Genomic DNA, 15000 nt, shown 5'->3' with positions numbered 1-15000 from the left:
ACGACATAACATTGCCTAGCTAGATGTCACCTTCCTACCAGTGACATTTCGGGACACTGACTGCTGTTCACCCGTATCACGCAGTACCACCGGTGCCTCCACACAGGAAAGGACGGCACCAGTGGAGCTCACTATCCTTAGGTGCGGGCGTGGCAACAGGGGGAGGAACAGGTGGGCCAACCTGCTCTCCCTCTCCCAAACACGACTCAGGCACACGCCGTGCCTTCTCACTTTTAAAGCCTGAAGGAGCAGTCAATTCATCACCACAAACTTGGTCTGGCCACACCAGCAAGGCAACTGGTTTCTGCGAGGACTTGGGAGTTTCAGCTGTTACTAACTTTGGGCAATTGAACTTAAAATGCCCTTTTCTTCGGCAGTGATAGCACGTAGGCTGGTAATCATACTTGGGAGTTTTAGGGCCGCCTTCCCATCCTTCGCAGAAGAAGGAGGGTGGGGCCTGGGGCTTTCCCAAACCCATCTTACTGCCGAATCCAGTATATCGCCTAAAGTGGCCTGGAGAGCCGAGGAAGAACTGCCACCACTCCCTGGGCCTCCCTTAGGACCACCTTCCTTACGACTCCAACTCCCAGGCTGCTGCACAGGACGGTGGGCCAACACATAATCATCAGCCCATGTAGCAGCCTCCTTCAAAGTCCTAAACCTCTTCTCCTCAACAGAGGTACCAGCTCCTTATCAGCAATATCAATGAACTGCTCCATAACTACTAACTCCTTCAAAGCCTCGAGAGAGTCAACACCCTCGCTTGCAATCCACCTCTCAAACACTTGCTCCAGTGAACGAGCACACTCGAGGTAGGAGTCACTTGCTCGCTTCCTCTTTCCTCTGAATTGCAAGCGATAGGCTTCTGGTCGCAGCTCATATGCCCGCAAGATGTCAGCCTTAAACTCCTCATAATCATCCAGATCATCAGCTGACATTTAATCATAAACTTCCAAGGCTTTCCCTTGAGTTTATTCGCAACCAAGCCTACCCATCTCTCTCTCGAGACCAAGCAAACTCCTTGGCTTTCCTCTCAAAGCGAACAAACCATTCAGCCACTTCAGCCTCATCAAACTCAGGCACGAGCTGGAGACTTTGAACTAAAGTACGCTCTACACTCTGTTCTCCTCCTCCTTCTACACTACCAACAACTCCAGGCGTCCTTACAGCATGGCGAGTTCTCTCCCACTCCAACTCTTTATCTTTATCTGCCCTCTCTCTCTCTCCATCTCTACTGCCTCCCTCTCTGCCGCTAGTCTGTTTAACTCTCGTCTCTCTTCCACCTCTCTAGCCTCCTGCTCTGCTGCTGGTCTCTGAATTTCTCGTCTCTCCTCAGCAGCTAACCTCTTCAACTCTCGCCTCTCTTCTGCTTCTATCTCCATTTTCCTCATTTCCAGCTTCAATCGCAGTTCCTCCAGTCTGGCAGCTGACTGGACACTATCAGCAATACTGCTTGCTGGACTAGATCGTCGGGAGCCTCCCCTGCTTCCGATACTTCTGCCAGGGCTAATATATCCCACATCACCTTCACTGGGACCGCCACGTCCGTTATCATGAGACATACGTGCGTCCTCACTGACCCCACGCGCGGTTGACTCGTCATACCCACGTGGTGAGTCACCGCTAGCCTCCACTGGTGAGGTGAAAAGGCCAGTAACTCCCTCCATGGTGCTCACAGGGACTCGTTCTCACAAACAATAAAATAATATAAGTAATAATACCCCACACAATACACTACACCACTATAAAAGCACTTGGTTTATCCTGGCGAGGTCGCCACTTTTGTTACGGTCACGGCTGCGGTTAACTGCTACAGCTCACTAGAGTGTTATCCTGGCAAGATCGCCAACTTTGTTACGGTCAGTACAGTGGGGAATATAACACTCCACAGAGTCCCCACTACTATAACTCACAGCAGCCGTAACCCTCAGGTTCTTTCAAGGTCGCCAACAGTGTATAACTTCCCCCACTGTAAGGGAATCTCCTTAGCAACTCCTTCTCCTCCTGTACCCAACCAAGTAGAATTTATAAATGGTAGATGTTATGTGTAACAGGGCGAGGCCTTAATAGCCCCTAGAGAAACCGCCCACAAGGACAATTCCACCCACTTCTCTATGAAGTATTAATGCCTCTCCACACGCCTTGTCCACAGACTGTGATAAATCACAGACTGGGACAACACGCGCAGTATATTACTATACTATCTTACTACGACAAGTGCTTCCTAACACCTGTCAGACTGACACCCCTAGCCTACGACTACTACAATATATGATGTGTACAGCACATCCGGTGGTGTACACACAAGCCCAGACACCACCTACGGGTGACAACAGCCACACAGAGTCCAGATACTCGTCACAGACACTAGCGTGTGTGGCTACAACCACTACAATACAGTATACTACTGATACTACACAAAAGATGATGATTGCACACAGCGGCCCACCAAAATATATATAAATATATCTATCTATCTATCTATCTATCTATTTATCTATCTATCTATCTATATATATATATATATATATATATATATATATATATATATATATATATATATATATATATATATACCGCATTTGTATAGATATCAAAAACATTCTCTTTTTACTAGAAATTGTCAAACCAGGGATCTGTAAGTCCTCCGTACAGTAAAAAAAAAAAATATATATATATAAATACTGCTAGCAATTTTCATCAACCAGTCAGACAATGCGCTAAATAAGCTTACGTGGACTCGAGCCACCAGCACCCCATTTTAGCTGCGCTGAACACCTGACATATCGGGGGCTGGCTAACTCCATGGTTCGTGGCCGTGATGGTGTTAGTTCGAACCTGAGCCACGGCAGTTACTGGGTGAGATTGGTGGTGTTTTTCCTTCAACCCTAGCTAAGGATTGGCCACAAGCTGGTATATTTGCCTTAATGACTCTTGTGCAGTCGATAGGCAATAAGTCCAAGCCTTCTCTTTCCGCCTATCTCAGATTGCCTGAAGATGACCTCAGAGACAGGTCGAAACGTCGCAGAGCGCCAGAGTCCAGTTTTAGAGCAATACCACTTGCAAAGAGAGAGTTAGTTACACAAATAAAAAAAAAAAAACAATGCTGAGGTTTCTCTTACTTTTAACCTCATCTGCACTAAATAGATTATACATATTGGATCTAATCAGTGATAAACATATTATCTTGTATATATGTCACTCAGAATGAAAGGAAAAAAAAAAAAAGATACATATCTAACGAGATACTGAACACGTCAGTCTTTATCTACACAAGTGATAAATGATATAGACCATAACCACTTCCAATCACGCCCCCTTTCTGTTTGGATGACCTTATAAAGCAAATGTTTCTGCAACTGTCGCTCATTTTGCATTGGTTGTTTCATAAGTGAACATCTAAGACAATGGAAAAAATCAGTCATCTGGAAGACTCGCAGGAGCCAAAAGTTAAGAAATTGAAAAAAGAGACCAAAGTCTTCCAAGATGCTGTGCACGGTACCATTGCAATACCCTACGCCTGTAAGGTCGTGGTGGACACCCAAGAATTCCAGCGTTTAAGGTGTGTATGTGTGTGTGTGTGTGTGTGTAATGATAAAAGACGTAGTAGTAGTAGTTTTTTTTTCATGTTATGGTCTATACCGCCTGTAGGTATACTTGAAGAATATATGTGGGAAGCGCTGTTCAGCTTCGCCCATTAGTGGCGCAGGCAATTTTATTTATAGTGGTACTCATATTAGGGTCCATACCATCTCCCAAACGCATCTTTGGTGTAACCACCTAGAACCTGGGTATCATGGTGACATGCAGGTAACTCTAAACCACTAGACAAATGGCATAGCTTCAAAGCAGTATGTGGTGGGATTTGAACCTACGCATGAACGTCAGCCCGATCCTACGCTCACCGCCTTATCCATTACGGCACCACCTCCTTAGTAGTAGTAGTAGTAGTAGTAGTAGTAGTTCATTTTGCTGTTATTGTTGTTGTTGTTGTTGTTACTGTTATCATAGTAGTAGTAGTAATGGTAGTAGTAGTAGTAGTAGTAGTAGTAGTAACTTGAATTTATCTATACTGTCTACCATTCACCAAACTCTTCTGACTGTAAGAAATTATTCGACTAATCCACTTCAAAATTGGAGAACATTCAGTTTCTCTTTCCCTTCACAGAGATCTCCGTGCTTGGAGACTAAAATGTTCATCATCAAGTTTGGCTTTCATCTCCCTTGTCTGATCATCCTGATAAAGCTTTCAGTTTTACTATCCTCCATGACATAGAGGAACTGGTGCAACACCCTACTCGTAATCCTGACTGTCTTGAAGATATTCCCAACATTCTTGATCTTTTCCTTACCTCTAATTCTTCTGCTTATGCTGTCACCCTATCTTCACCGTTGGGCTCCTCCGATCAGAATCTCATTTCTATGTCTTTTCCTGTTTCTTCAATCCTTCCTATAAAACGATCCTTCAAAACACCCTATAGTTTAATATGTTTCTCATCGAATGTCTTCTTTTGTTTTTATTTATGTTTAAATAGAACGATTTTTAAACATGTCTTTGTTCAGTCTTCTATTTGATTACCAACATGACTTCTGTCAATGATGCTCTGACGGTGATCTGGCTTTTCTTTACTGAGTCTTGGACATCTCTTTTAGAGATTTTGGTGAAACATTTGTTTTTGCTTTTTTAGATATATCAAAAGCTTTTGATAGAGTCTGGTAGAGAGTTTAGATTATTAAACTACCAACCTACGGCTTCTATCCTTCTCTCTCTTCAACTTCATCTTAAGTTTCCTCTCCGACCATTCAATTGCTGTTGTGGTAGACAGCCACTGGTTTCTGAAATTTATTAACAGTGGTAGTCGCACGGTATGATAGACAATAAGAACGTCTGGAGATGTGCTGTCACACAAATTCCCATGCGTTTGTGTAACGTTATTTTGTTCATCATACTTTCATGTTCCATCCAATCCCCACAGCCTACAGATATCATCTTGATGCCCTGGGTGTAGGGATCAATGTAGCGATCCCCCTTACACAACTGGCCCTTGGCGTTCAGTCTGAACAAATGTTTTGTTTTACCAAAGCCATATCAGTGTGCCATCCCCATGGATCTTGGTATTTGAGTCTCTTTGTGCCCAGGCAATGCGAGGTGGAGGCGCAGTGTAACTTGGCCTTGTGGATATTCATGTGCAGCTCCAGGTATTTCCTAAGTATAACGTAGGGCATGTTTTATCATGAACCACTAGAAACTCCTGGAGTGACGAGAAGGAGCCTTATTTTCTGCCAGCTTGCCAAAGTTCTACGACATGAATCCATAAAATTAATAAGCATGGCCCATTCAGGAACACTGCATCCAGTCAATGCTCCTATCACACTGCAACACTGCAACGAACAAGCCAGTAACAAGCTGCTAGACTCAAGTAGTACTTTCGGTTGATGTCAAAAAAGCCACCATCGTATGTTGGAGTTTTATAAGATTCACTCTAGTGTTGCCTTGAACGTTCAATGTCCGGGGTTAAATCTGCTACTAATGAATCAAACCCGGCAGAAATATAAAGCACATGAGTTTCAAAAGAAGAACAGCAGATTCTAGAAGTGTTTTGTATGAAACACTCTTGCTTAGAGGGTTGGCGTGTATAGAAAACTATATTATTGCTTCAACAGAAATTTGGTTAAACATACCAGGGAAACTATTTCATCCAGAGGTAAAAATTTGATGATTTTACACTGTTTTATAAAGACAGGGAAAACATAAATGGAGGAGACGTTAGTTGTACGTTAGGGATACATTATGAAGTATTAACAGTAAAGTTAAAACGAATACCAAAACAGTAGATGTTAGAAAAAGTAGATGTTAATGAACGATAAATCAGTAGTACTGTGTTTAGTGTACAAACCTCAAAAAGCTACAAAAAAAATTGACTCAACACTATGGTGGTAAATAAAGAAGCGAGGTAGGTAAAGTCAAGTAGGCGTGGTAGGATGTTTTTTTTAAGGAAGATTAACTGTACCCTGATGGCAGGTAACAATAAAGCAAAAGTATTTCGTAAGGTAATGCAGATAACAGACAATCTTAAAAATCCAAAGGGAAATTAATATGTTTGATATAATTGTAACAAACTGGGATGAAAGAATGGGTGAAGAGAGGTGTGAGGATGAAGGGCAGGAAGAGGTGAGAATGTAGTTTAATGCTTCTTTTTTTTTTTTTTTATGCAAGAGGGAACACTGTCAAGTGCAACAAAATGTTAGAAAAAAAAACAAAACACTGAAAATGCACGTTCCCTAATAGGTCAAATAAGTCAGGTGTCGCAAATATAAGGGACAAATGTCTCGACACCTCTCTCTTAAAAGAAGTTAAGTCATAGGAAGATGGAAATACAGAAGCAGATAGGGAGTTGCAGAGTTTACCAGTGAAAGGTATAAATGATTGAGAGTACTGGCTAACTCTTGTATTAGAGGGACAGAATAGGGATGAGAGGAAGAAGAAAGCCTTGTGCAGCGAGACCGTAGGAGGAGGGGAGGCATGCAGTTAGCAAGATCAGAGCAGATAAAAAATGGATAGAGATGCAACATTTCGGCGGTGAGAAAAAGGCTGAAGACAGTCAGTCAGAGGAGAGAAGTTGATGAGACAAAAAGCTTTTTGATTCCATCCTGTCTAATAAAACTGTATGAGGGAAACCCCACAAAACATGCAATGAATACTCCATACAAGGACGGATAAGGCCCTTGTACATAGTTAGCAGTTGGAGGGGAGAGAAAAACTGGCAGAGACACCGCAGAACGACTAACTTCATAGAAACAATCTTAGCAAGAGATGGGATGTGAAGCTACCAGTTAAGATTATGAGTAAATGACAGACCGAGGATATTCAGTGTGGAAAAGGGAGACAGTTGAGTGTTACTGAAGAAGAAGGGATAGTTAGTTGTCTGGAAGGTTGTGTCGAGATGATCGATGGAGAAATTTAGTTATTGAGGCATTGAAAACTACTACGTTTTCTCTGCCCCAATCAGAAATATTAGAAGGATCAGAAATCAGGCATTCCGTGGCGTCCCTGCATGATCTGTTGACTTCCTGAAGGGTTAGATGTCTTTGAAAGGATGTGGAAAGATGTAGCGTGGTATTATCAGCGTAGGAGTGGATAGGGCAAGAAGTTTGGTTAAGTAGGTCATTAATGAATAACAGAGAGTGGGTGATAGGATAGAACCCTGAGGAACACCAGTGTTAATAGCTTTAGGAGAAGAGCAGTGGCCGTGTACCACGGTTGCAATAGAACGGTTGGAAAGTTGCAGAGAGAAGGAAACAAACCATAGAAGGGCAGTTTTGAAATCAAAGCTTTATGCAAGACTCTATCAAAAGCTTTAAATATGTCTAACGCGACAACAAAAGTTTCACCGAAATTAAAAGAGGATGACCAAGCCTCAGTAAGGAATGCCAGAAAATTACCAGTAGAGCGACCTTGACGAAAGCCATACTGGCGATCAGGTAGAAGATTGTGAAGTGACAGGTGTCTAAGAATCTTCCTATTCATGATAGATTCAAAAACTTCAGACAAGCAAGAAATTTAAAGCTAAAGAATAGTAGTAAGAGGAATTAGAACGGTCACCTATTTAAGGAACAGGCTGAATGTAGGCAAACTTCCAGCAAGAAGTAAAGGTAGAAGTTGATAGACATAATTAAAACAAATTGGCCAGGCAGGGTGCAAGCACGGAAGTACATACAGTTTTTGAAAACAATATGAGGGACCCCATCAGGTCCATAAGGTTTCCGAGGGTTTAGGCCGGCGAGGGCATGGAAAACATCATAACGAAGAATTTTGATGTAGTATGAAATAGTCAGAGGAAGGAGGAGAGGGAGGAATAAGCCAAAATCTGGAATTTTTAGGAAAGGTTTGACAGAAGAATTCAGCTTTAGAGACAGATGAGATAGCATTGTTGCAATCAGAATGAAATAAAGGAGGGAAAGCTGAAGAAGTAAAGTTGTTGGAGATGTTTTTTGACCAGATGCCAGAAGTCACGAAGTGAGTTGGAGTTTCAAGGTTTCCGACATTTTTATTTATGAAAAATGAAAAAGTGTTTGGCAAGTTGAAGAACAGACTTGGCATGATTCCGGCAGAAATATAAAATGCGTGAGATTCAGGAGATGAAAAGCTCAAGTACCTTTTGTGGGCAACCTCTCTATCACGTATAGCACGAGAACAAGATGTGTTAAACCAAGGTTTAGAAGGTTTAGGCTGAGAGAAAAAAAATGAGGAATGTAAGCCTCTATGCCAGACACTAACACCTCTGTTATGCGTTCAGCACACAGAGATGGTTGTGACACGGAAACAGTAATCATTCTGAGGAAAATCAGCATAATACCTACTCAGGTCCCCCCAACTGGCATAGGCAAAACACCAGAGGAACCTCCGTTTTAGGGGATCCTGAAGAGGAATTGGAGAAGCAGGACAAGATACAGAAATGAGATTGTGATCGGAGGAGCACAACGGAGAAGATAGGGTAACAGCATAAGCAGAACGATTAGAGGTGAGGAAGAGATCAAGAATGTTGGGCGTATCTCTAAGACAGTCAGGAATATGAGTAGGGTGTTGCACCAGTTGCTCTAGGTCATGGAGGATAGCAAAGTTAAAGGCTAGTTTACCAGGATGGTCAGTGAAGGGAGAGGAAATCCAAAGCTGGTGGTGAACATTGAAATCTCCAAGGATGGAGATGTCTGCGAAATGTGCTCTAGTTTGGAAGTTAAATAGTCAAAGAATTTACTATAGTCAAAGGAGTTAGCGGAGAGATAGACAACACATGGAAATTTAGTTCGAAAGTGACTGTTCAATCTAAGCCAGATGGTGGAAAACTTGGAAGATTCAAGACTTGAGTGTGGACATGAAAGCAAGTTAAGTCGTTGAGTACATAAACGCAACACCCAGCTTTCGCACAAAAATGAAAATAGAGAAAGTAGGAGGGAACAGAGAAGGGGCTACTGTCAGTTGCCTCAGAGAGCTGTGTATTAGTGAGGAACAGAAGATGAGGTTTAGTAGAGGAGAGGTGGTGTTGCACAGATTGAACATTAGATCTAAGACCATGAATGTTGCAGATGTTAATGTAGGAAGGGTTGAGGGAGGTGTCAAGATAATGAGAGTCCAGTCTGAGCTGGGGACATTTCTGGTCTCCTCCCAAGAAGGGAACTCCCTCCCCAGAAAGGGATTCAAATCATTCCAATAAGCAAAAGCCAACGTTGCAATGACAAGGCAGCTTGAGCGCTTGTCTCGTCAAACCAAGGATCCCGTACATCCTCCCAAGTGCACGCTCGAGCCCTGTGTTTCACATCCACATGCCGCGTGGACACCAGCCTGAGTCTAAGTACTACTGGTAGTTCCCATTCCAAGTACAACTCCGCCTGTAAGGCACAACTAGGCTCCTGTGGCAACATAAGATAGCCAGCCGCTTCCAAATCCAGAAATATATCCTCATAGTTCTCTTCACAGCGGTTCACGTACCTCCTCTGAGTAATAACAGGAAGTAGCGAATACTTATCGTTGTTGCATGTTCATTGACATGATATTTAGCTGGGCTATGTGCCCTAAGGAGATTACTTGTGTGTGTGTGTTGCAGGTGGCTTTCTCTTATGATGTCAATGACTTTGCTGAGTACCTGATGATAACACCGGTTAAAGTCTCGGTGTCATGATAGTAGCTCCCATACAGAAATTTTTCTTGAATGAAGCCAAACTTTTTGTTTTGAGATCAGTTCCGGATGGTCGGTGAACTGTTCAAAACAGCGGCAGGGATGACCTTGTTTGGGCTGGGGTGAGATGTGGTTTAAGACGAAGATAGAGGTGGTTTAGTAGAAGGATCTAGATTGGTGATCAGTTTTCGCCTCTTCCTCCTTTGGTTTTTCCATCCGTCTTCAGCTGGAGATTCGGCCGTGGTCTGGGATTGATCCGTGTAACTTCTGCTCGTCACGGAGGGCTGATTGTGACAGTGGTATCACGTGTCTTCCTCCTCGCCCTCAATGTCCACGACTTCATCCTCCTCTCCTCGTCTATCTTATCCCTCCGGATGTTGTCCACGTTGACGATCATTGTTACAGCGTCTTCTGGAGGAATCTGGTGTGTAACACCGGACTGGTTTTGTGGCGATGGCTTAATTTTTAATGGAGGTGGAGCGCGAAAGCCTTTCCAGGTATCTGAATGCTGAGGAGATTGTTATGCTGTGGCAGGAGAGGGATCAGACTTTGCAGGTTACGGCGATCAGCCCCTGCAATCGCCTTGGCAGCATGCTTGCAGGCATATATTTTTGTCTCCATGAATTCGTCTCTCGCCACGGGTGGACTGCGTAGGCATTTAGGTGGCGAGTGAGAGGATTCGTCTTTCCTCACCACGTCTCTCACCTTTGGTCCCTTGTCGCCTTCGTGGACGTTAAAGATAACCCCGTCGCCTTCTCTTTGAAGGTTTTTCTTTACCCTTCCCCCTTTCCACTGATTGCCGACCATTTATTTTTTTTATTTTTTCGGTTTACGTCCGGTTCCCCTATTATATTAGGGCTAGGACGGTGCCTCTTGACAGAAGAGTCAGGAGGATTTTGATTTTGGCATTTCAGAACCGTTACCCCGAGTGGATGCCCTTCCTAATCTCGGACCGTGGCCAGGATTCAAACCCGTGCGCTTGAGAACCCTGGGGCCCAGAAAGCGCGCGCGACCGGTTCCACTGATTGCTGACCATTCTGTTCACATAAATTTGGCTTGGTCGCCGGTGTAGCAGTAGGAAGTGGAACGTCCATGGAACGCCCAAGTTATCGTACCAAGGCATGCGCAGTTGACGCGTTCCATGGACATTCCACTTTCTACTGCACTAGCAGTGGGAAGTGGAATGTCCATGGAACCCGTCAACTGTCGATATCTGTAAACGTATCTAGCTCCGTGAAAGTTAACCATGGAAAAAGAAAGTATTAGGCTATACGCTCAGTCTATAAGGCAAAAGCTTTTACCTATTATTATTATCATTACTATAATAATAATATTAATAATGATAATAATAATAATAATATTATTATTATTATTATTATTATTATTATTATTATTATTACTCTTATAATTATTGTTATTATTATTATTATTATTATTATTATTATTACTTTTCATTATTATTATTATTATTATTATTATTATTATTATTATTATTATTATTATTATATTATCAATTATTATTATTATTATTATCATTATTATTATTATTATCATTATTATTATTATTATTATTATTATCATTATTGTTATTTATTATATTATCATTGCTATTATTGTTATCGTTTTTGTTGCAACAATATCCATCATCATCGTTTTGCTAAAATTAAGGTTTAGGTGAAAATGTTGCACTCGGATAAATTTATCTCCACGATATAAACGACACTTAAGTAAGGAAATGAAAGTCTATGTAGAAACCATATAGGTAAATCCTATGTAGTCAAAGAACTATCTTAACAGTGCACTTACCCAGTTCAGCAACAAGGAGAATAATTAACAGTGGATAAAGTTGTAAAATTATTACTAGTCAAACCACGCTCTGGAGTCACTTTGGGTGCGGACGCTGCGGTAAATCCCCGGCTCGCCACTATGCCAAATCAGCCCCAACACATATCACTTCGTGTCATTCGTCACCTATTTACTAATTATTCTTATGTTTTATTTCCCATTAAATACTTTTTTTTTTTAGATTCAATAAGGGTTTGTAGTGTTATGAATGCACTGTAGTATTGTAATATAGATAATAACAATTAGTATACATACATAAATAACACGACACGTGGCAAAGCTATTTTGCGGGTTGTCAGGTAGGTCTGGGAAGGCAGGCAGGTCAGGGGTCGGGGATTAAGGTGGGTCAGGGTCATTCATTCATCACCTGGCCAGATGGAAGGAAGCGTCACGAATCGTGGTGGACCAATACACAGCCGAGAGAAGGAACTTATATACAACGTATATAACTACTTCTTAGAACTTTGACTTATACCTCAGTGGTGGTGTGGAAAATAAGTCGAAAGCAGAATAGGTATGTTATATTATTTAGAAAGTTTTTTTGGGAGTTTTCTTTACCCTTTTCTACAAAATTATGCAGAGAGAGAGAGAGAGAGAGAGAGAGAGAGAGAGAGAGAGAGAGAGAGAGAGAGAGAGAGAGAGAGAGAGAGAGAGAGAGAGAGAGATGGTGGGGTGGTGTAGGCTTAAAAGGGTCAGGCGATCTCTAATCCTTTTTAATTGCCCTAGTACTGGGAGAGATTTGGCAACGCTGTAGCTGGGAAGTCCCCTTTTCCGACCCCCCCCCAAAGTGACTCCAGAGCGTGGTTTGACTATAGTGTATTATACACCAACCTTTCTACAATACAAATTATAAAAGTTGCTTCGGCAAGCATATGGAAGACAGTTTCCCAAATCTAAAATACGAATTCAATGGAAACATCTCTTTTTTTTTATTGAAAGTATGAAATCTGGTGGAAGAGACATGCGCTGCTCCCGCGTCCTACATATTATAATGAATCATGCGCCTGGCAGAGCTAACACTGTCCACGCAAGCGGAGTTGGCGCGTTCCATGGACATTCCACTTCCTACTGCTACACCTGTGGTTCTCAGGAGGAGGCAGGAAGGTCTACATGAAGACAGTAGGGTCATGGATAGGAAGCGAAGGGCGTCATACTTTGGCGACCTTTTTCAGCATGCTGAGAACTTATGCAGCTCAGTCGCCGTCTAATTGAATCGTGGCAGGGTCGCACGGTTTGCGCAGAACGGAGTTTCATGGGGCATACAAGGAGCGGTAAGGTCGTGAAAAGGAGGCAGTTTAGTCGAGGTTTTATATATTGTACTTACTCATTGATTTCATTGTCATTTTTCTTGTCTATTTCATTTAATTCTTATCTATAAATTATATCTATTTACTATTTTATTGATGAATTGATTTTTTTATTGATTTTTGTTTACCCATTTTTCATTCATTTACATATCCATTTACTTATTTATCTATTTATCATTATCCATCTATCCATCTGGCTCTACAAGTTTTAAGAGACAACCAAGTTTATCAGTATCGTAGTTTATCTAAGCAGTTATGTGTCACAGTAACTTCATGCACGAGTGTGATAATGAAAAAGCTTCGCTGAAAAAATAAATCATTGTCTCCTTAATGTATTTCCCTGAGAAATGAAGGCAAATTGGTAAAACTCTTGTCTCACCCTTTTTGGCATTTATAAACATTTTTTTATAAACATTACAGATGGAAGATCAGCACTGTCAAGTCTCTCTAGATATTTGATTCAAATTATAATATGGAGAATAAACAAACTTTTTTAAGTGTCAACTTCTCTTTAGGCGAAAATTTGATATCAATAATGTAGTGCCGAGAATAATAATATTAAGTTTTTAGTTATTAAGTGTAGCACACACGTGATCACGAAGCATACAGACAGACGTATGAGGAATCGCTGACGCGTCCCAGAGGAAGAGAGTAGCAAGCTCATCAATTAAAAGCATTAAATTCACTCGCTATGAGATCAGAAGTTAACGAATTTTCACTCTGTTAAGTAGAGGTAGACCTTAACTGTACCGAAAAATGTTTTCCATTAGTGTAACCTCATTAGTAATGGCAATTAAAATAACTTTTAGTACTACACAATAGTTCTATTTTAGCGAATGAAAAATGTTTGGGAGGAGGGTGGAAGCAGGGCCTACAAGGTGGCCTTGAGCGTGAGAAAGGGTGCGAAAGGAACTTCCCACATTCAGTGCGGCTCTTCTTTTTGTGTGAGCAGGTTAGTCGCATACTCGCTCATTAAGTTTTAGCGTAATTTCTACATAAAACATATTGCGTATATATATATATATATATATATATATATATATATATATATATATATATATATATATATATATATATTAAATTGTTTACTCAGTGCGGCTCTTCTCTTCGCGCTAGCACATACGGCTACTAGAGCTGGGCAGGATCTAACTTTTTATGTACTCACGAATCCGATTACTTGGTCTGGCGGATCCGTGGAATCCGAATCCGGATCCGAGTACTTGAGCATGGGGTGGCGCGGCGCTGGATTTGCCTGAGAGCGGGATCCGACTGGCTGCCCTCTGACGAATCCAAGCAGCGCGGTACTTGGCTCGCTGCTTGGATTCGTCTCCCCGCGCGGTAATCGTTTAGCCTCGGTGGTACTCGAGTCCCACAGCGGGATCCGAGTACTTGCCTTCAGACGAATCACGACCTTTGATAGGCTACTGACGAAACTAATAATTCCTGGAAAACAATTACCACGCAGTTTAATAGAGGAAGAATGGTAGATTTATTACAATTACTTAATTCTATGGGCATATGGCTATGATGACGAGTGTTGCGTTCTTTCTGTCTCTGTGGTGTCAAGGCTGCAACTGAAACTCCACCAGAATCAGAATCCGAATTAGAAAGAAAGATGGGGAGGGGGGGAAGTGGGGACAGAAGAAGAATAGATGGGTGATAAGAAGGGAGCTTCAGTATGAGGATAAAGTCACTGGGGCTTGATCCAGGCGCAAGATGAATTTCTGTGATGATTGAGCGTTTGGTCTGCTGTAACTCCACCCCCTACGCGGGACTATTTATATGGTACGTTCTGACGGCACACGGTCACAGCGTATCAGCCAATCAGCCTTCGGAGAAATTGAGGCATGAATGGCAACACTAAATTCATATTCTAAATGTCTCTCGCTGACTAATTTGTATAGATATATTTCTAGTTAATACTGCTTATTTTTTCTTTACCAATAATTAAATCATGAAGCCCAAAAAGCGAAAAACAATAATGACTGATCGCCAGATCCATCAGAATTATTCACCTCTGCCAGGAAAGTAATTGTCATTGGATCCGAGTACCGGATTCGTCAGGATTCGCCTCAGCCAACAAGTAATCGTCAGTGGATTCGAGTACCTGAGGCTGGTAATCGGATCTCTCTTGCCTTGTCGGATCCGGTGGATCCGGATCCAGTACTCGGATC

At 41.9% G+C, this 15000-nt stretch overlaps 1 protein-coding gene across 1 annotated transcript in view; it reads left to right on the top strand.

Annotated features, from left to right (window-relative positions):
- Window positions 1–2673: 2673 nt before the first annotated feature.
- Window positions 2674–15000, top strand: part of LOC123519224 (deoxynucleoside triphosphate triphosphohydrolase SAMHD1-like) — an 85835-nt gene continuing 73508 nt past the window's right edge. Inside the window, exon 1 of the mRNA XM_045280350.1 lies at window positions 2674–3562. Within this exon, the coding sequence (XP_045136285.1) occupies window positions 3408–3562 (155 nt within the window). The 5' untranslated portion in view covers window positions 2674–3407. The remainder of the gene's footprint in view (window positions 3563–15000) is intronic.

Source organism: Portunus trituberculatus, chromosome 7 (genome assembly GCF_017591435.1).
Source record: "Portunus trituberculatus isolate SZX2019 chromosome 7, ASM1759143v1, whole genome shotgun sequence".
Lineage (NCBI taxonomy): Eukaryota > Metazoa > Arthropoda > Malacostraca > Decapoda > Portunidae > Portunus > Portunus trituberculatus.
The sequence above is the reverse complement of the archived record's forward strand: the minus strand, read 5'-3'. Positions and strand labels throughout refer to the sequence as shown.